General features: G+C 40.5%; 1 protein-coding gene across 2 annotated transcripts in view; it reads left to right on the forward strand.

The window, feature by feature from the left end:
- Positions 1–22666, forward strand: part of SLC22A15 (solute carrier family 22 member 15) — a 79762-nt gene that overhangs the window by 52960 nt on the left and 4136 nt on the right. For both annotated transcript variants that reach the window (XR_009521591.1, XM_060027731.1), the window contains exons 7-9: positions 3917–4057; positions 6849–6934; positions 20890–21010. Coding sequence is in view for 1 of the 2 variants with exons in the window: in XM_060027731.1 (XP_059883714.1) it covers positions 3917–4057; positions 6849–6934; positions 20890–21010 (348 nt within the window). In the remaining variant the exon portion in view is untranslated. The remainder of the gene's footprint in view (positions 1–3916; positions 4058–6848; positions 6935–20889; positions 21011–22666) is intronic.

A 22666-nucleotide genomic window follows, 5' to 3' on the forward strand; every position in this document is an offset into this window, starting at 1 on the left:
GGTTTGCCTGTATTTGGCAAGAAGCCTGCATAGAATCCTATATTTTTCACTTGGGAAAAGAGGAGAGTCATTTTATATCAAATTAATTGTATATATAAAGCTAAAAGGAACAGTATATTGAGAATAAGAAGCTGCCAAGATAGTTTTCTATATCTTGATTCTCTTTTCCCACCCGACCAAACCCTGGCTACCACCTGTATGATTAGGGGCCAGGTCACATCAGCTGCCACTGTCCCCACTGAGCCAGCCTAGTGCTGGAATATCACAGATGCATAAGAAATGTTGAATGAAGGACACAAGTTCGGAGGCATGGAGATTAAGGGAGCCTTTATTTATTTATTTAAAAGTTTTATTGGAGTATAGTTGATCTACAATGTTGTGTTAATTTCAGGTGTACAGCAAAGTGAACCAGTCATACGTATACATATATCCACTCTTTTTTAGATTTTTTTCCCATATAGGCCATTACAGAGTATTGAGTAGAGTTCCCTGTGCTATACAGTTAGGTCCTTATTAGTTATCTGTTTTATATATAGTAATGTGTATGTGTCAATAACAATCTCCAATTTATCCCTCTCCCCGCCTTGCCCCCAGTAACCGTAAGTTTATTTTCCATATTTGTAACTGTTTTTCTGTTTTGTAGATAAGTTCATTTGTACCCTTTTTTTTTTAGATTCCACATATAAACGACATCATATATTTATCTTTCTCTGTCTGACTCACTTCACTCAGTATGACAATCTCTAGGTCCATCCATGTTGCTGCAAATGGCATTATTTCATGTTTTTTTAAAGCCAAACCTGACAATACAGCGTAGGAGCTACTAAGGAAATCCTTACAAAGTATGTTCAGGTACTTAAGGCTCCATAAAACTGCATTTGCATGTCAAGTAGACAGTCAAACCCTCTGCCTTGAAGGAAGTATCTACTTTCTTAGGGATTATTTACTTCTTGTTTTTAAGTTTTTGTTTTTTCCAGGAATATTAACTTTGGGGTTCTGGCCTTCAGGGGATAAAAAACAGACAGACAGAAAAACAAACTAGACTTAGAGCTAGGGAGAATGTTTATGTTTATTTTATGTCTTACACGGCCAAAGGAGCTGTTCTCAAATAAACTTCTTCCCCCGGCTCAGAATGTTAAAATACATGATAACTGAGACAGTGTCATTCCACATACTGCCGTTCTTTTTGAAGATGCTATAAAATTCTAAAATCTTTTCTGTGGATCTGTCATTGAAGAAAACCTTAACTGGGGAGTAAAATTATACCTCTGTGCTTAACATCTGTTCCTTTGGTTATTTCCCACAGTAGTGCCTTTTTAAATAGTTCTTTGATGCCCTAAATATACTGCTAAATATTACACAAGCATTTTAAATTTTGTTTGGGGCCCATAAACAGGATTGAAATGATTTGAATAGCTGTAATTATGCATCCCAACGACCAACTCTACCAGCAAAGAAATCTGCAAATGGAGTCTGAGACCATAGGCCTTCCTTGCCCATGTTCTCCCCATTTTCTCTCACCACCAGCTGGTAACTCAATTCCTCTAGTGTCTTGAACTGGCTCTGTTTATTTGTGCCCTACTTGCTACCTTCACAACTTAGTTTAAATATGTGTGTGTGTTTCCATTGCTGGACTACTTCACTGGGATTTCTATTTTAAATGCAGAATAGATACACACTAACACATACAGCACATTAGGAATAGCGTTATGTAAGGCGGGGGGGTGGTCTCTACTGCAGATGGAAAGGATTTTTTAAGTATTTCAGGAAAATATTTTAAGTTGTCTAGCCTGCTGCTTACAGGCAAAGTGCTCGGGGACAGGGAAAACAGAAAATTCAGTGTCACCTTGCATCGTTACCCGTGACGTCCCAGCTATGACTCTGCTCATCATCCTCAGTGTATGAATGACAGCTCCACCCAGGAAGAAGTAATGGGAAGTAACTGCTGCCTGGGCTAATTTGCCAGAGAGGGATGAGTCACTAAGCAGGCCAGCTCCAGGAGTCCGTCGTCCCTCCCCATCCCTCTCCTTGGTTCCTGTGGTCCATTCTTACTAGCCCAGAGCATTTGGCCCATTTTGCTGTTTTGTCAGAGACGGAAAGAAAGCTTTCCCTTTCCTGTTGGTCTCATCATAGCTGCAGCTCGTTGGACTTTTTCTAAGGAAAAGAGAAGCAAATGGGAATTTCCTCATAATAAACACTTGTCAAAATGAATTGTAAAAACATAAAAACTAATGAACTTCCGAAGCCCAGGTCTTTTACTATTTGTATAGAAATTTATGGTTTACAAAGGGGGAAAAGGAGGGGGTGTGGGATGAATTGGGAGATTGGGATTGACATATATACACTACTGATCTATGTATAAAATAGATAATTGATGAGAACCTACTGTATAGCATGGGGAACTCTACTCAATGCTCTGTGGCGACCTAAATGGGAAGGAAATCCAAATAAGAGGGGATATATGTATATGTATAGTTGATTCCCTTTGCTGTACAGCAGAAACTAATACAACATTGTAAAGCAACTATACTGCAATAAAAATTAATTTAAAAAATTTATGGTTTACGAAATGTATTTGTATATTAACAAAGCCTAGTCAGGGTTTATTTTCGTTCTATTCTAGTTTGTTTTATTTTTCATACTGCAATTTCCTAGGCACAAAAGGTTTTGCTTTCTTTCTGTGGTTTCAGTTACCCAAGGTCAATTGCAGTCTGAAAATATTACACGGAAAATTCCAGAAAGAAACAACTCATAAGTTTTAAATTGCAGGCCATTCTGAGTAGCGTGATGAAATCTCGCACTCTCCCGCTCCATCCCACGTGGGACCTGAATCATCCCTTTGTCCAGCATATCCTGCCCATTAGCCACTTAGTCACAGTCTTTCTTATCAGATCGACTATCCGGTATCGCAGTGCTTGTGTTCAGGTCACTCTTATTTTACTTAATAATGGCCCCAAAGCACGAGAGTAGTCATGCCAGCAATTCGGATGTTCTCTTACTGGGCCTAATTTATAAATTAAACCTTATCATAGGTGTATGGCTAGGAAAAAACATAGTATATATCGGGTTCGGTACTATCTGAGGTTTCAGGCATCCACTGGGAGTCTTGGAACGTATCCCCAGCGGATAAGCAGGGGCTACTGTAGTCCCTTCACTCTGGAAGAAGTTCCTATTATTCCGGATGGCCCTTGCTCCAGCGTAGCTCCTGGGCTGCGGGACGTGGGCTCTGTGCCTGGCACAATGCCTGCCTCCTAGGAGGCGCCCCCTCAGTGTTTCGGCGGTGGCGTACAGAAATAGATGCAGGGCTTTGATCATCCTAGAGGAGCCTGCCTCTACCATGGCCCTCGTCCTCTCTTTCCTGTTCTGGGCGTCTATGGCATATGCACTTGCTGAGTGCCAGGAGGGGTTGAGAACCTGGTCAGGGGTTAGAGTCCCTGTCACCCTGGCCTGCAGGCCACCCGCTGGTAACCCAGGCACTAATCAGCATCTGTTCTCAGCACCATCCTCTGTTGGCTTTCTCTCTGGGAGTTCTTTATTCTAGAGTCATTTCGATAATATCACAATTGCCTAGGGCAAGTGTTCTATAAGTTGTTGAATTAAATACAGTAAGAATAGAGTCACTGTCTTCATTTAAATGCAGAAAAGTGTGACGAAAGCACAAGCGGTGTCTCCTCTGTCAGGAGCTGACCACACGTTTGCTTTATAGAGCATCTGGATGTAGCTCAAGTCATTTCCAAGGCCCCTTTACTTTTTATTTTGTCCTAGTATAGAAATTATATTAGGATAGAAAGCTTAGTGGGAGAGTCAGGCTTACTGCTTGAGCCGGATGGCATTATTGAACCAGGATTTGACTCTTCTCTGGTAGATTCTTATCGGCTTTTTCATTGTCTTTCTTGTTTTTCACCCCCAATTGCAGGTTTGTGTGCAGCTTGGTGTATTATGGCCTAACTCTCAGTGCAGGTGATCTAGGTGGAAATATTTATGCCAACTTGGCCCTGTCTGGCCTCATAGAGATTCCATCTTACCCTATCTGCATCTACTTGATTAACCAAAAATGGTGAGTATGGGTGGATATGAAGTGCACCATGTAGAGGACGCACACACACTAACATACATAAATATCTTTGTCCATATACAGAATCCGCTAAGTACTCCATGGTGATTAGAATTCTTTTCAGACCAAACACAGTGAGAATTCATTTTTTAGTGTTATTTCTTGGGCTTCAAGTTTATGAGTTATTATGTAGGGTTTTTTTAATTGAAGCATAGTTGATTCACCATGTGTTAGTTTCTGGTATACAGCAAAATGATTCAGTTATACATATACATATTCTTTTTCATAATGTCTTCCATTATAGTTTATTGCAAGATACTGAATGTAGTTCCCTGTGCTGTACAGTAGGACCTTGTTGTTTATCTATTTTATCTACAGTAGTTTATATCTGCTGATCCCAAACTCCTAATTTATCCCTCCCTGCCCTTCCCCTTTGGTAACCATAAGTTTGTTTTCTATGTCTGTGAGTCTGTTTCTGTTTTGTAGATAAGTTCATTTGTGTCATATTTTAGATTCCATATATAAGTGATATGATATTTGTATTTCTCTGTCTGACTTACTCAGTGCGATAGTCCATTCATGTTGCTGCAAATGGCATCATTTCATTCTTTTTTATGACTGAGTAATACTCCATCATATATATATATATATACCACATCTTCTTTATCCATTCATCTGTTGATGGGCATCTAGGTTGCTTCCATGTCTTGGCTATTGTAAATAGTGTTGCTATGAACATTGAGGTGTGTGTGTCTTTTCGAATTAGAGTTTTCTCCAGATATATGTTGAGGAGTCAGATTACTGGGTCATATTGTAGCTCTATTTTTAGTTTTTTTAAGGAACCTCCATACTGTTTTCCATAGTGGTTGCACCAATATACATTCCCACCAACAGCGTAGGAGGGTTCCCTTTTCCTCACACCCTCTCCAGCATATATTGTTTGTAGACTTTTTGATGATGGCCATTCTGACCAGTATGAGGTGATGCCTCATTGTTGTTTTGATTTGCATTTCTCTAATAATTAGTGATGTTGAACATCTTTTCACGTGCTTATTGGCCATCTGTACGTCGTCTTTGGAGAAATGTCTATTTAGGTCTTCATAGGTTTTTAACCCAATATTAAGACATTACCACCCAACTGTTTTTGAGCAGCCTGTGTGTGATTTGTTCGTCCCAACATGTGGGAATATTGACTCGATGTAGGTAGAGCTCCATGACCCAATCACTATCATTTAGAAGCTCTCACACAAGACAAAGAGCTGGAGGAACGAAAAAGACTTTTCTTTCCTCTTAAGATCCCCTGGACTTTGTTGAGAGGAAGAAGAGATCCTGCTTTTGCTGTTCATTGTCAGTGGGCCCAGTTTTGAAATATTTTTTTTAAGATCTTTTATAGAGCACCCTTTGCTCAGCTTTCTCAGATTCCTTCTGTTATTGAACCCCTGACCAGGGCAACTGAAAATTGTGAGCTAGGAATCAATTGGATTTTGCCATTTCTCATTCTCCAGAAATCATCATTTTTACCAAAAACAGCATTCCTTTAGCGTTGCACTGGCTGCTGTCGTCATGGATATTGCGGTCAGCGCATTTTAAAGGGCAGTTTTGGATTCTGTTCAGTTGAAGGGCTTTTCTCTGGGGGGTGGCCCCAGTTGCCTCTGCTGACCCCTCTGTTAGTGACTGAGTGTGCTCTCATCATGGTCCAAGGGCTGAGCCAGGCAGAGTATTCAGAAATCTGTTCCCACCATCCCCAGTGTGCTTCCTGTTACAGCTTCCTGTGCTCCCCTCTGATGACCATGGACAGTGTTACAAGGACACAGTCGATGGGGGGGTGTGTCCTAGGTGTCTTTGCATCCCTAGTGCCTGCCTAGAATGATGCCTGTCACTTGAAAGGCATTCAATACTGACTGTTAAATTAAGCACAATAACCTGGAGACGTGAGTCCTTCCCTGTCTCCCAGCCATCCGCACCAGAGTCAGGATTAAAATCTGAAGCAGAGGGAAGGAACACCACCTTGGGGATCAGGCAGCCTCGTGTTAGTTTTATAACTTTGAGAAGTTACCTTGCTAAACCTCCATGTAGTTATCCTTAAACCAGGGATTATAAAATTGCCCTGGAAAAATTGTTATAAAAATTACAATAACATTGAAGCTCCTAACAGAGGACCTAGCACATTGCCAGCTCCTAGTAAAGGAAGGCTTATTAATGTTCATATCTTTCTTCTAAGTCTCGAGCTCTTATTTGAAAATTATTTCTCCCAAGAAAGTGTGCAATAAATTTCACTTAATTCTGACATACTAACTAGAGTTTCTTTCTGTTTGTCTTTTTAAGAGAGAGAGAGGTGTGTTTAAAATTTTAACTGCTTAAGATACAAGTAACCAGAAAATGAAATGAGCTGGAAGTCTCCATTCTCCAGGTCTCAGTGTTATTCTCTAGAAGATGGAGAATATAACAGCATATGCCTTACAGGTTTATTATTAGCATTAAGTAAGATAACATAGACAGAAAGCATTTCGGCACAGAAAGTGCCTGAAACATAGTAAGCACTCACAGAAATAGATGGAATGATTCCCTATTCTTTTCCTGCACACATGATTTAAACCCGCCGTCCAGCAAGTTTTCCTTGGCTTTGTGATGGTTACTTATTTTATGTCCTGGTCAGTCATATGTGCCACCCACTCCTTAAGAAAAGATGAACATATAATGAAAGTGAGGACATGTAAAAAGGAAGGTTAGGGGGATGAAGCAGATGAATGTATAAGATTCTCAAGGGAAATGTGAATTTCTTTGTATTGTTTAGGTTTGGTCGGAAGCGGACATTAGCAACATTTCTGTGCCTAGGAGGACTGGCTTGTCTTATTGTCATGTTTCTTCCAGAAAAGAAAGGTATGCCTTTCCAATTTCTACATGAGGGTTTTGAATAGCACTTGTATTACAATGAATCTCAATATAGTGGAGCGATCACCATATGCCGTGCTTCATTTCTGTGGTTGCATATTATTTAGCAATGGTGTGGGGTATAATGGGCCAGATTCTTTCCATTGCCTAAACTATTCTCCGGGTGAATAATGTGCTTAGAGGTGCACTATTAATTCTTTCAGGCGATTAAGCTACCATCTGGGGTGTCTGGACTGCAGTACTGGTGATGTTGGAGTTGTTTATTTGATGATGATGTGGGCCATTTAGTTCTGCACAGAAGGAGCCTCTGTCCAAGGCTGCAGATTGCCCTCCTCATTCCAGCCAGTTACGAGACTGGAGATGAGAGGCACTGGTTCTCCACGGTGGCTTCGGCACCCCTCATTGTCTCCATCAATACTCCCAAGGCACCCTGATAATAACAACAGCACAATAAGAATAATAGTCACTGTTGGTGACAATTGACCTTCTCTCATTCTTATAGAAAGTGTGAATGAAACATCCTTAGGAAGCTTGCTATTTTTATATTTGGAGCTTTGCTATGTAAACACAGCTTTAAAAACAGGTCCCTTTGGCATCCATATCTAACACGACTTCTGCCCCTCTCTAGGGATTCTATACATAGTGCTGGTCCTCAACCTCTTTTCCGCACTAGCACACCTGAGACATGCCCTCTATTACATCAAAAACTGTGGTTTTAGCAGTGATTTTCGACCATAAGAAGTGGGTCATAACAAACTCTCTGCTGCTAGGGAATAGGGTACAATGAAAGCCCTGTTTTGGGGACTTTGGGATTTTGACAGGGTTCCACCATGGAGCTTGTTCTTCAGGTGGGAATCATTGTGAAATGGTTTAACATAAGTTTTTCTTTTTTGGCCGCACCGTGCGGCCTGTGGGATCTTAGTTCCCCGACCTGGGATTGAACCCGGGCCCCGGCAGTGAGAGCTCCGAGTCCTAACCACTGGACCACCAGGGAACTCCCTAACAAAGTTTCGATAACGACTAGAAATGCAGCTGATGAATTCATTTCCCGTCGGAGCATACATGTATTAAGTGCTCCTTTGGTGATCCCTTCTCCTTAAGGGTCAGGTGTACCAGCGTCTCACTGAAAACTCCAAGGCCACGTGTCCTAGTTATGCAGCCCTCCAGTATATCTGCTGTGCTGCTAGCTGCCACCTGGAGTTCTGTGCCTTAAATCCAGAGCACTGTTGGTTCACTAGTTAGGATTTTACTCAATATTTAGAACAGCCTTGGGGACTCCCCTGGTGGTGCAGTGGTTAAGAATCCGCCTGCCAATTCAGGGGATATGGGTTCGAGCCCTGGTCCGGGAAGATCCCACATGCCGTGGGGCAACTAAGCCTGTGAGCCACAACTGCTGAGCCCACGTGCCACAACTACTGAAGCCTGTGCACCTAGAGCCTGTGCTGCACAACAAGAGAAGCCACCACAATGAGAAGGCCGTGCACCACAACGAAGAGTAGCCCCCGCTCACCGCAACTAGAGAAAGCCCGCGCGCAGCAACGAAGACCCTATGCAGCCAAAAATAAATTAATTAATTAATTTAAAAAAAAGAACAGCCTTACACTGATTTTCACGGAATCCTGGAAACTAAAGAATTCAGTAAGTTTGCCATCGAGGCTTCCCTGGTGCTGCAGTGCTTGTAAACCACATACACAGCCCCTCTCCTTGGACACGCGTGGGCACAGTAGCATTCAGTATTGGTAGCCTAGCATGGTGGGTACTGCCCAATGAAGAGTGTACTATATGTTTTCTTTACTATAGGCCATACTTGTACAGACATGTATATATATTTATATAAGATCTACCTATCCTAGAATGGAACGTTTGAGGGAAAATAAAATGGAAGGCCAAAAAAAAAAAAGGTAACACTTCCAGTTGAGAGCCAAGATTGTAACCTGAGAGTAGCCAGGAGCTTCCTATCAGTAACCATGTTTTCAATAAATACTCTTTCATGTACAAAAAAAAAAAAGTCTTAGTTTTAAGAAAGTTCCTACCTGTGCTAGTGCCAACAAAAGGAGAAACTCCTCAGCTGTTGCCCTGCCATGGGCTTGTAGAACTAAGTGCCCAGTTCTGTCTTGTCTGGGACAAGACATTAATGGGCTTCAAATCACTGCAACTTTCAGTTCAGCAGATTCTGTTTCTCGTAGACAACCTAGAAATTCAGTTGTTTTCTACCTGTAATATCCAGTGGTCTATTTATTACTCTATAGAGAGAAACTTTTCCTTGTTCCTCTAAATGCCCCTGTAAGCTGTCACACCTCGGCAAGCCAGGCCGATTCATGCCTTTCCTCACTCCCACATGTCTGTACTCCAGGTAACCCACACCCTGGGCCTCTGCACACAGCCCTTTCTACACAAACCCAAAGGGAAAGCAGATTCGTGGTCTCCCGTCTAGACCGGTCACGACACTGTGCTCACTTCCAGTCTGTCCTAAGCGAGCAGCTGAGCCCCTCGTGGATCACGCCCTTGGTGCACACCGAGTCACAAACACAGCACATCTGTCTTACACACCCACAGATGCACCCCGGGAACAGGATTCCTGTCATACTTAGAAAAGTGGATGTAGTCTATTTTTGAAGATTTCCAGAGAAAGAAGTTCCATAATGTTCCTTAGCAAGTAGTTTCTATTTTTAATAGCCACGCAAAGGTTAGAATGAGCCTCTTCCACTACAGCTGAGCCCATTTCCTTTCATTTTATTCATCACTAGAGATAGAGAACAGATGGTCACCCCTCTTTTGCATAATCCTTTCTCTCTTTGCAGGGACTCATCTAGCTATTCCTGAATCTTCGCTACTTTGAGCTAAAAGTATTTATTCTTTAAACTTTCTTTGAACCTTTCATATTTACTCTTCAAAATATTTTGATAGCTTTCTTTTAAATCTCAATTTTTTCAAAGTGCCGAGGTTTAGGCTACCTGTTGTGAAAGTTCTGATAAATATATATTAAGAAAGAGGCCTAGCAGTTTGAAAACATCTGTTACCATCTTATGTGAGCTTGGTGACCACTCATTTTCTCACTGCTTTTTATGCTCATTTGCCCTCACTTTTTCCCACCAAACATTCATTTGCTCTCTCTGTCAACTTAGGTTGCCCTCTACATACCAACTCTTTTTTTCACATCTACGTATGACTGTGATGCTCAGTGTCTGAAACACAGACATAGGTATACCTCTATAAGAGACAGCCAGTAAGCTAGAAAATAGATTGTTTGGCATTCCTTAGCCTATGGTTGATAATTATTGGACAAAAGTGTCCTATTCAATACATATTTGCACCCTGGTTGGCCTCCAAGTAAATGTTCTCCCCTGGGGGCAATGTTACCAAGTGGCCACTAATTTCTTCCACAGATTGGTCCTCATACATTTTACCTGATCTCTATCCTTGCTTCAAGGGTTCTAATTAAGCTGTAATACTGGCGACCATTTATTTTTTTAATATTTATTTTATTTATTATTTATTTGGTTGTGCCGGGTCTTAGTTGTGGCAGGCAGGCTCTTTAGTTGTGGCATGAGAACTCTTAGTTGTGGCATGCATGTGGGATCTAGTTCCCTGACCAGGGATCGAACCCGGGCCCCCTGCATTGGGAGTGAGGAGTCTTAGCCACAGTGCCACCAGGGAAGTCCCCTGGCGACCACTTATTAAGTGTTAACTATGTGCTGGTTTCTCTTCATACATAGAGGTATTACCTCTTATCCCCATTTCCTAAGGAAACTAAAGCTCAGGTAGGTCAAGCAACTTGTCCAAGGTTGCACAGCAAGTAAGCAGCACACCTGGGATTCAGATCCCACGTCTCTCTGACTCTAAAATCAGTGCTCTTTTGGGAATGCTTATTTGTTCTCTTAGAGTTTTAAGACCAAAGTATTCATTGCACATGATAAAGCCATAGCCTTAGAGAATTAATGCTGCCTGACTAGGACCCATTCTTAACTCTTCAATGGGCAGGCCTGATGGGAATTGGCCAGAGTTTAAGAACCTGGCTTGTCAGGGTCGCACTGGGTAAGGAGGTTGGCAAGGAGGTTTCTGGCAGTTGTGATCCTGCCAGAGAATCTGAATACTGGGAAGTCACAGCACGTGACTAGATAAACAGTTTCACAGTTGAAGGGAGTGTCCTCAGACTCAGCTCTAGCAGAACCTTTATCTCTCATTGCTTTGTTCAGCCTCAGCCCGCCCATTCTTTATTCATTTGACTTCTCTAGGGCCTGCTATGTACAGGGTACTATTTATAAATATGACCTGGTTCCTGGCCTCAAAGAGCTTATAATCTAGTGAGGAAAAGGAATGATTCATAAAAACAGAAGGTACCATATGAGAATTGACAACAGAATGCTATAGGAACTTTAACAGGCTATGATAGTAATGCAGACCAGCTAACCCCCTGTTTCACCAGACAAAATATAAGAAACAATGATTTTCAGACATTGGACAATAGGCTGCGGAAGACAGAAGTGATCCCTGAGAGAAATGAAACAAGATGTGCCCTAAGAGTGCCCTAGCTCAGGTCTTCAGGCCTCAGTGCACAAAGGGACACCCAGCAAATCCTGGTGCTCTTACCAAATTGATAAGACAGATAGTAAAGCCTGGAAAGGCCAATATGGCTAGAATTTCCTGGGCAAAATACTGGAGAGGAGTAAGATATATAGAGGAATATGTGGAGGAAAAATTCTAGAGATCTGCAGAAGATCTCTGAGCCCTTGGCTGCTGACTGATCTGGGCATGCATTTGAGGAAGCTACAGAGGCTGGGGAGGTAGCCACCAGAAAGGAACAAGTGGAACAATTCTTGGAACCTAGGGCCACGTCTAGTTCGTGTTGCCTTTAGCCAGACGTGGAGCACTGGGTAAAGACCTCCTGGGTCAAAGTAGCCCAACACTATAGGCTATTCTGCTATAGCAGAGCTTGCTCTAAAAGTGCTTAAAAAATTCAGAGGATCAAGTGATTCCCAGTAACTTAACTGCATTCCAGGAAAAAGAGCAACAATATGTAAAGGAATACAATAAAATCCAGCACCTAACAGTGTAACATTCACAACCTCTGGCATCCAGTCAGTATTACCAGGCATGCAGATGAGCGGGAAAATACCTCCCACAACCAGGAGAAATGTCAATAGAAACAGAACCAAAAATGACACAGATAATAGAATGAGGAGGCAGGGACATTAAAACAGCTATTATAAATGTACTGCATATGTTTACGAAGGTAGAAGAAAGCAAGATAATAATGAGCAGAGAAAGAGAAGATAGAAAAAGAGGCACATGTTACATCTAGGGATGAAACATACATTATATGAAAAAAAAACAGGCAGTAGATGAGATGAACCACAGAAGAGATCAGTGACGAAGATATAACAAAAGAAGCTGCAGAATGAAACAAACAAAAGTTGTAGGACAACACCAAGCCCAACAGTTATGCAACTGGAACCTGAGAAGGAGGAAGTAAAAAACAAAGATACTTGCAGAAATGATGGTCTACTACTTTCCAGATTTGATGAAAACTATAAACACATTATGAGAAAGTGGTCAGTTCATCAAGAAGATGTTACAATCCCGATTATGTGTGTGTCTGATAACATTTGAAGCACAGGAAGCAAAGTGGACAGAACTGAAAGGAGAAATAGACAGACTCAACATTACAGTTGGATATTTCAGTACTCTCTCTAATGACTGATAGAAAAACTGACAGAAAAGAATTAGCATATGGAGACTTAAGCAGCCTACATGACCTAATTGTCATTTGTCAGACACTACCTAAAACGGCAGAATACGCATTCTGTGTGAAGTGCACACCCAGAACATGTGCCAAGAGAGACCATGTTCTGGGCCATAAGACAAGTTTCAATAAATATAAAAGGATTGAAATCTTACAAAAATAAGTTCTTTTACCATAATGGAATTAAAGTAGAAATCAATAACAGAAAGCTATCGGGAAATCCTCAAATATTTGGATTTCAAAAAAAACATTCTTCTAAAAACACATGGGTCAAAGAAGAAAGCACAAAGGAAATTAGAAAAATTTTAATTAAACAATAATTAAAGTACAACATATTGAGTTTGTGAGATGCAGTAAAGCAGCGCTTAGAGGGAAATTTGTATAATTAAAAAATGTTGTATCAGGCTTCCCTGGTGGCACACTGGTTAAGAATCTGCCTGCCAGTGCAGGTGACACAGGTTCGATCCCTGGTCCGGGAAGATCCCACATGCTGCAGAGTAGCTAAGCCTCTGTGCCACAGCTACTGAGCCTGTGGTCTAGAGCCTGTGAGCCACAACTACTGAGCCCACGCTCCACAACTACTGAGCTGCACCACAACTACTGAAGATCGCGCGCTCTAGGGCTAGTGTGCCGCAACTGCTGAGCCCATGTGCTGCAACTACTGAAGCCCGCGTGCCTAGAGCCCGTGCTCCGCAACAAGAGAAGCCACCACAATGAGAAGCCCACACACTGCAATGAAGAGTAGCCCCTGCTCGCCACAACTAGAGAAAGCCCACGCACAGCAACGAAGACCCAACACAGCCAAAAATAAATTAAAAAAAAAAAGTATCAGGGGCTTCCCTGGTGGCGCAGTGGTTGGGAGTCCGCCTGCCGATGCAGGGGACAGGGGTTCGTGCCCCGGTCCGGGAAGATCCCACATGCCATGGAGCGGCTGGGCCCGTGAGCCATGGCCACTGAACCTGCACGTCTGGAGCCTGTGCTCCACAACGGGAGAGGCCACAACAGTGAGAGGCCTGCGTACTGCAAAACAAACAAACAAACAAACAAACAAAAACAAAAAAAAGTATCAGAAAAAAGGAAATTTTCAAATCAGTGATCTAAGCATCTCCCCTAAGAATATAGAAGGCAAATTAAAAAAAAAAAAAAGACTGACAAACACAAAGTAAGCAAAAGGAAGGAAATAATAAATATAAGTAAAAATCAATAAAATAAAAACATGAAAATAATAGAGAAAAGTCAATGAAACCAAAAGCTGGTTGTTTGAGATCAATAAAATCAATAAGCCACTAGCCACACTAATAAAGGAAAAAGAAAGAAGAAACTGATTACCAGTATCAGGAATGAAAGAGGGACATCACTATAGAAACTGTAGACATTTATAAGGGAATATTATAAACATTTTTATGCCAATAAATTCAACTTAGGTAAAATGGATAAATTCCTTGAAAGGTACAAACTACCAAAGTGTACAAAACCATAGATAACCTGAATAACCCTTTATCCAGTAAAGATATCTAATTTGTAGTTTAAAACATTCCCACAAAGAGAATTCCGGACCCAGATGGCTTCACTGGTAAATTATGAAACACATAAGGAAGAAATAATATAATTCTACACATTCTTCCAGAAAATAAAAAAAAGAGCGAATACTCTTCCAACCCAGTGTTTGAGGTCAGCAATTACCCTGATATTAAAACCAAACAAAGACATTATGAGAAAACTAAAGACCAATATCTCTCATTAATATAGATGCAAAAATCTATTAACTAAACATTAGCAAATTCAACAATGAATAAAAAAGGTATAAAACATCATGACCAAGCAGGATTTATCCCACAAACACCCAGCTGGTTTAACATTCAAAAGCTAATCAGTGTTATTCACCATATTAAAAGACCAAAAAGAAAAAAAGAAAATCATATGGTCATTTCAATACAAGTAGCAAAAGCACTTGTCTGGTTTCAACACCCATTCTTTACAAAAACTAGCAGCAAGCAGAAGTTTCCTTAGCCTGATAATGGAAAACCTACAGCTAACATCACGTTTAATGGTGAAAAACTAAATGCTTGTTCCCTAAGATTGGGAAAAAGGCAAGGATATCCATTCTTGCCACTTCTTTGGAGCATTGTACTGAAATTATTAGTGAATACAACAAGGCAATAAAAAGAAATTAGGGGGATCCAAAATGAAAAGGAAGAACTAAAACTGTCTTTATTCACAAGACTTCATGATTGTCTCCATAGAAAATCCTAAAAAAAAAATTATTAGAATTAAGAAATGAGTTTAGCAGAGTCTTTTGACACATAATTTTAGTTCTATATGTTAACAACAAACAATTTAAAATTGAAGTAAAACAATGCCATTTACAAAAAATTAAAAATATGAAATATTTAGGAATGAAAACTTAAAAATATGTATGAGACCTGTAGAAAACTGTAAAATATAAAACATTGATGAGAGAAGTTAAAGAAGACTAAATAAATGAATTGGTGGTAATGGTAATAATAAAATAAATGAAGAGCTTACCATGCTCAAGGATCAGAAAATACTAAGACATCAGTTCTCCCCAAATCAATATCTTCAGCACAATCCCAATAAAATTTCCACCAGGCTTCTTTTTGCTGATAGATACTGACAAGTTAATACTAAAATTTCTATGGAACTGCAAATTATATCCAAAATAATTTTTATCAAGAAAAATTAAGTTGGAGGACTTTATCCCAACTGATTTTAAAACTTACTACAAAATTACGTTAAGACAGTAGGGGAATTCCCTGGACTCAGCACTTTCACTGCTGTGGCCTGGGTTCGATACCTGATTGAGGAACTAAGATCCCACAAGCCATGAGACATGGCCTGAAAATTAAAAAAAAAAAAAAGTGTGATATTGGCATAATGGTGGATGCATAGATAATAGAATTGAATATGAAATAGACCTATATATATATGGTCATTTGATTTTTATTTTATTTTTGAGGGGGCTGAGATTTTATTCACCTTTTAAAAATGTTTCATTCAATCATAACACACATAGAGAAAAATACACATGGTCAATTGATTTTTGATGACAAGTCAATTCAAGGAGAAAAAGAATCTTTTCAGTAAACCATGCTGGAATAATTGGATATCCATATGTAAAAAATTTACCTACAACCTGCACATCCCATCATATGCAGTAATTAACTTGAAATGAATGGTATGTCTAAATGTTGTGGACAAAGAATCACCAGCCATATCATAAACAAAGGATGTTGCAGCCATCAAACCATCAGCCACCATATCAGTTCCCCCTATGATGCACCCTGAGGTGATTCAGAATGGAGAAAACAGGATATTGGCCCTAGATAGTTAAGGTGCATATCAAAAGAATGATTTCAGTGAGCCCAGATTCTTGCATTTTCCCATGCATAGAAAAGTGCTAAATTCGTTAACCTGAGATATCTGTTTTTTCTTTAACTGGCAGTAATCTTCTGATGTTCTGACTACCTGATTTTTTTTGCAAAAACTCCTATATATCCTGGGTCCTTTCTTACTCTCCAGAACAGTCCCTCAGAGCTATCTGAGAGGCTGTCTCCCAGGTGTAAGTTCTCAGCGTGTCCCTGGAATAAAACATAATTGTCAACTTTTAGGTTGTGGTTTTTTTTTTTTCAGTCGACAGTATAAAGGGTAAAACTACACAACTTCTAAAAGAGAACATGGAAGAAAATCTCAGTGCCTTTGGGCAAAGATTTCTTAAATATGACACAAAAAGCACACAAAAAAATTCATAACTTAGACTCCATCAAAATTAAAACTTTTGCTTTTTAAAAGACATTATTAAGGAAATGAAAAGCAAGGCACAGACTGGGAAAAATATTTGTAAAACGTATACCTGATAAAGAACTTGTACCCAGAAGATAGAATGGACTCTTACAGTTCAGTAATGAAAAAACAATGGGAAAAATGTTTAAACAGACACTTCTGCAAAAGGATATAAATATGGAAAATAAGCATGGGAAAAGATGTTCAACATCATTAGACATTAGGGAAACGGAAATTAAAACCACAATGAGATACCACTACACACCTATTAGAATGGCTAAAATTAAAAAGACTGACCATACCAAATGTCAGCAGTGATAGGAAAGAACTGGAACTCTCATACACTGCTGATAGAAATGTAAAATAGTACAGAGACTTTGGATAACATTAGCAGCTTATTTTAAAGAGAAACATAAATTTACTGTCTGATTAAACTTTACCCAAAAGAAGCAGAAACATAGATCCTCAAAAGGACTTTGATGTTCATGGTAGCTTTATTAATAATAGCCCCAAACTGGAAGGAACGCAAATGCCCCTCAGCTGAGGAATGGATAAACAAATTGTGTTATATCCATACAGTGAATTACTCACCAACAACAAAGCAATGAGCTATGACCTACTGATGCAGGGAGCAATGTGGATGAATTTCAGAAGCATTATGCTTACTAAAAGAAGCCAGACACAAAAGCCTACAAACTGAATTATTTCATTCATGTGAAATTCTAGAAATGGCAAAACTATAGTGACAGAATTTTCGGCATATGTGGTATTTTTCTTTAGAAAAAAAAGCCAAAGGAAAGCAAAATGAATTGTGGTTCTTGGCTCAACTTCTGTATCATAGTACAGGACCTACAGCTGTCTTAAAGATTTTTAACATATTCATAAACAATAAAAATTTACCCAGTGAATGAAGTGGATGATTAAGTTTAACTTCTCTTATTTGGGTCAGTGAAACGTGACTGTAACATACTGAGGTATTTTGTTCTGGTGACCCTAGTGGACTCTGAGAAAACTTCAGATAACTAGTTCTGAAAATGATGTCTGTAGTATCTTCATCATTGGAATCAACTTAAAACCTCTGAAGTTCAGTACTTTGAAGAATACAAGTGTTTTGAAAATTCCCTTTTTTTTCTCCCAAAGATAATTGAGCTTAATTTTTCCTTTTAAATCACTCTTTTTCCCTTAACAGTCACTTTGAACATTCATTGATAATAGCCAATAATATCTAATTTCATTTTCAGATAAAAACCAAGGTCAGAAATCCAGGGAACCAACCCAGTGGCCGCAAAGCCTTCCTAAATATTAACTCATGATGACTGATAGACCGGCAGCTCCACAGGCAGGCTAAGAAGTCATTTTCTAATAAACAGAGCTGTCTGAAATTGACATGGGCTATCTTGGGAGAGAGTTGAGTTCCCCCAGGTTCAAATGGCCGCTGCAGACTCCACTGGCAGGAACAAGGAGAGAAGTTTCAAGCATCAGATGAGGTGTCGGGCTGATGGGAGCACTTGTGGGTATGCGGCTGGAGCCAGGCTCCCCAGATGGGCCACTGCTAGAAGTGTCCTGAGCCTCACAGGGGAGAAATCTTCCAGCCTTGGATCTTGTGGGTGTTTAGATGGTAAGCCTTCTGCGACATGTTATTTGAATTTAATTTTCAGGATGGCAATCCCCTCACCTGTTCTAAAGACGTAGAGTATCTCCAACACAGTTCTGGAAGGTGCCATCCTGTATGGGTTGAAAACAGTCCCAAAGATCATTTGCAGTCACGCAAATGTGCACATTTCTGTTTGCTTCAGTGCCACCCAAGACCTCTTCCTGACTCACTCAGTTTTCTGGAAAATCATTGATGAATTTAATTTGCCCTCATTATTGGTTTACTTGAAGTTGTTAGATATCAAAAGTCCAGACCTATACCTTGAGCATGCTTCTTTTTCCAGAAGCACCTCATGGCTTAAAATAATATATTCAGTACTTAAAATTGCTGACATATTCTTCCAAATAGCCTGGCAGAAGAGAAGAAGGCCCCAGATGGTCGAGTTTGGCAGTGCCTGGGCCACTGCGTTCAGAACACCATCTTTAAAGGAGTTGAAGTTTTATTTCATAGTCAAGCTGGGAATGTGAAACTTTTATTTTGGAATGGGATATATTATGTGCCTCCTTCCTCAGACATTGAAAGTACATGAGCACAGATTCTTTTCGCTTAAATTAATCCCTGTTATAGTCCTTACACTTACTCTTGCAATAAATATTTAGTGAGCACCACTGTGATCAGACTGTGGGAGGTGCCGTGAGGGAAACAGATACAAACAAGGCCTTAGCCTGAGACAACTCAAAATATATTTGGGGGGCTTCCCTGGTGGCGCAGTGGTTGAGAGTCCACCTGACGATGCAGGGGACATGGGTTCGTGCCCCGGTCCGGGAAGATCCTACATGCCGCAGAGCGGCAAGGTCTGTGAGCCACGGCCGCTGAGCCTGTGTGTCCGGAGCCTGTGCTCCGCAACGGGAGAGGCCACAACAGTGAGAGGCCCGCGTACCGCAAAAAAAAAAAAAAAAAAAAAAAAAAAAAAAATATATATATATATATATATATATATATATATTTGGGGGCAGACAAGATGGAAAAGCAAGCAACTACAGGGGAGTGTCTAAAGCATGCCATTTGCATGGATTGGGAAATGGGCGCCGTGGAGGTCAAGGGCAGGAAAGAATATTGCAGTTGAGTTATTTAAGTGGTTTGGATGAGCCAGGTATGCAGTCCCAAGGAAGGGACAGGCATGTTCTATTAGTCAGAAATGTCAGAGAGAATGAGAGGCAATTACTTTGGTGATCAGGACATTGCTGCTGACCTTCAAGAATAGGAGTTTCAGGAGAGGATGGTATTGGAGGCCACATTGTAGTGATGTACAGGGCAGATGCGTTTGAGGAAATGGAGGGTCAGTCACTCACTGGAGATGTTTGATTGTGAAGGGGAGAAAGTGCAATGGAGCCAATGAGAATTTTTGCTTTTTCCTAAGGAGAAGAAAACTTATTTTGAAGGTTACGGCCTAGTGGGTTGCTGAAGGGGAGAGGTTAAATATGTTTGAAAGGGAATAATTAAATTGTAAGATCCCAGAGAAGGTAGTATTAATAAAGGAAAGAACCACTGGACAATTGATAGCATTTTTGATAGGGACGTGAACTAGCATAAACTGTATTTTTGCATTTTATGTAAAAAACGTTACATTAAGAAACTGAAATATCATTATTGATTAGTAATCTTCAAGTAAGAAATTGGGGAGGAGGAAGGATGAAAAGTAGTTCCACATTTAGAGTCTTGTTCTTTAAAGAACGTGTAGTAGTTTAGTGGGATTATTCCTTGTCTTTACAATGGAATACTAAGGAATGAATGCAAACTGAAGATAGGAGTTTTTTGAGACTCACTCCTCTCATGTGTCAGGGCTTGTCGTGCTGATCAACCTTTTACATCATTGATTGTTGAACGAGGTTGGGAAGAAAGGAGAGGCAAGTAATACGCTTAGATAGGTGGAACTTAAGACTTCTGTGAAGCTTACTTGACCCCAGTACAGAAGTTTTCAGGGAGCTCTGTCATTCAGGAGTGAGTGCAGGTTTTTTGTTTGTTTGTTTGTTTTTAATTTTATTGAAGTATAGTTGATTTACAATGTGTTAATTTCTGCTGTACAGCAAAGTGATTTAGTTATACATATATTCTTTTTCATCTTCTTTTCCATTATGGCTTTTACAGGATATTGAATATAGTTCCCTGTGCTAAACAGTAGAACCTCGTTGTTTATCCATTCTCTATATAATAGTTTGCATCTGCTAATCCCAAACTCCCAATCTTTCCCTCCCCCACCCCTCCTCCTTGGCGACCACAAGTCTCTTCTCTATATCTGTTGAGTCTGTTTTTGTTTCACAGACATGTTCATTCGTGTCATATTTTAGATTCCACATATAAGTGATATCATATGGTATTTGTCTTTCTCTGTGTGACTTACTTCGCTTAGTATGATCATCTCTAGGTCCATCCATGTTGCTGCAAATGGCATTATTTCATTCTTTTTTCTGGCTGAGTAGTATTCCATTGTGTGTGTGTATGTATATATATATATCACATCTCCTTTATCCATTCATCTGTTGATGGACATTTAGGTTGTGCAGGTTTAATCACACATCACGACAGCCACTGTGTAAGATTTCCTGGGGATGGCCAGAATGCTGAGAAATATTTGCTGTGTGCTGTGTGTGGTAACTAAACCTTCTGAATGTATGTCTGGTTATATGATCTCTTCGCTCTTTGAGATCACCACAGATGTCTCTCACTCCTTCAGAATTAAGTATGTCACTTAGACGAATTTTTCTCCACCGAGGACCTCACAGATGTGGCACTTGTCCCCCTCAGACACAGGTGTGTTCGCAGTGGTGAACAGCCATTCCTTGTCCCTGCTGGGGAAGCTGACCATCAGCGCTGCCTTCAATGTCGTGTATATCTACACCTCGGAGCTGTACCCCACGGTCATCAGGTATGCCTCACACACAGGCTTGTCCTTCCCATGTCCTGAATTCTGTTGTAGATGTTTGCATTGACAGAGGTGTGGTCCTCACTTCACCTGGAGCACAGCGAGTGTGGGCTAGCAGCAACTCAGCAAGCAGCTGTGAGCCCAGAACCTGTGGACACTGCTCTTGCCTGCTTGGCTGAGGAAAACGTAACTTGATCTTGGGCTGAATTCCCTGTCAGTCGTGAGAAGTACTCTACACTAAACGTATCCCAGCACCCAAATAGTGCTCGGATGTCATTTTTATTTCAGTGCATGTGAGTTATTCAGTCAACCCTTCTGTGTCAGGTACACGATGGACCAGGAGACAAGGTCCCTGTTATCACAGAGCCTATATTTTAGCACAAAATATACACATTTAAAAAAAGATGAGACTTCCCTGGTGGCGCACTGGTTAAGAATCCGCCTGCCAATGCAGGGGGCACAGGTACAATCCCTGGTCCACAAAGTTCCCACATGCCGCGAAGCAACTAAGCCTGTGCGCCACAACTCCTGAGCCCACATGGCACAACTACTGAAGCCCCCGTGCCTAGAGCCTGTGCTCCACAACAAGAGAAGCCACTGCAGTGAGAAGCCCACGCATCGCAACGAAGAGTAGCCCTCACTCGCCACAACTGTAGAAAGCCCGCGGGCAGTAACAAAGACCCAGTGCAGCCAAAAATAAATAAATAAATAAAGATAATTCCCTATAGTTATAAGTGAATATTGTATTTACATATTAGTTGTTAAAGGTGATTTTCAATGAGTAGGACTTGCTTATATCAAAAATAACATATTCAGAAACAAAACCAAAAAACCCAACATATTCCATCCTAAGTTTGCCCTCATAAAATAAGTCGGAAAACAAAAAAACAAACCTAAGTTTGAAGGGCAGGGATGCAGCTCAGTCTTTACAGAACGGCCTCTGTGTACTGGACCGTAGTCCCCCGTCGGCATTTTCCTGGTCTTTTTTTGAGAATCATTCCAAACAGATCCTTCTTTTTCCCTTATCCATGCAAGAAGCGTAATGGTTCTGTCTGCCTTTTTCCCAGTAAGAGATCAGGTTGTCTGTGATTGGCTTGTCATTCCCTGATTATTCCCAGAACCTGCTTTCTCTGGCTGTTGCCTATAAAACTAGGGTGACCGTTTAGTTCCAAACTGGGACACTTTTGAGAGCGAATGTGGGCATTATTAACAATTCGGCTGGGATAACAGGGTGCTGTACGGTCACCCTACCTATAATCATTATCATTCTCATTTCCTCCCCCTCCTTGCTACCCACATTCCCCAAGAAGGTAATGTTCTTGGTTTCCTGAGAATATATGTCCAATCAATTCCTATTTATATGCCTGATCCTTTCATAGTTAATTAGTTGAGTTTAAAGAAATGGGCAGACTTTTCAGATCATTAAACCCTGGCTCTTCTATGGATGTTTTAACTGATAGGAGACCTAAGACACGAGAACCCAGGAGAACATTTAACAAGAAATATTCACGTGCTCATTTCTGCACCAGCTTCTATACTGCACTGTCCAATATCACATGTGGCTATTTAAGTTTAAATTAATTAAAAGGAAATGAATTAAAAATTATGTTCCTCATTCTTAGTTGCATTGAGCTCTCGGTAGCTGCCTGTGTCTGGGGG

Source organism: Delphinus delphis, chromosome 1 (genome assembly GCF_949987515.2).
Source record: "Delphinus delphis chromosome 1, mDelDel1.2, whole genome shotgun sequence".
Lineage (NCBI taxonomy): Eukaryota > Metazoa > Chordata > Mammalia > Artiodactyla > Delphinidae > Delphinus > Delphinus delphis.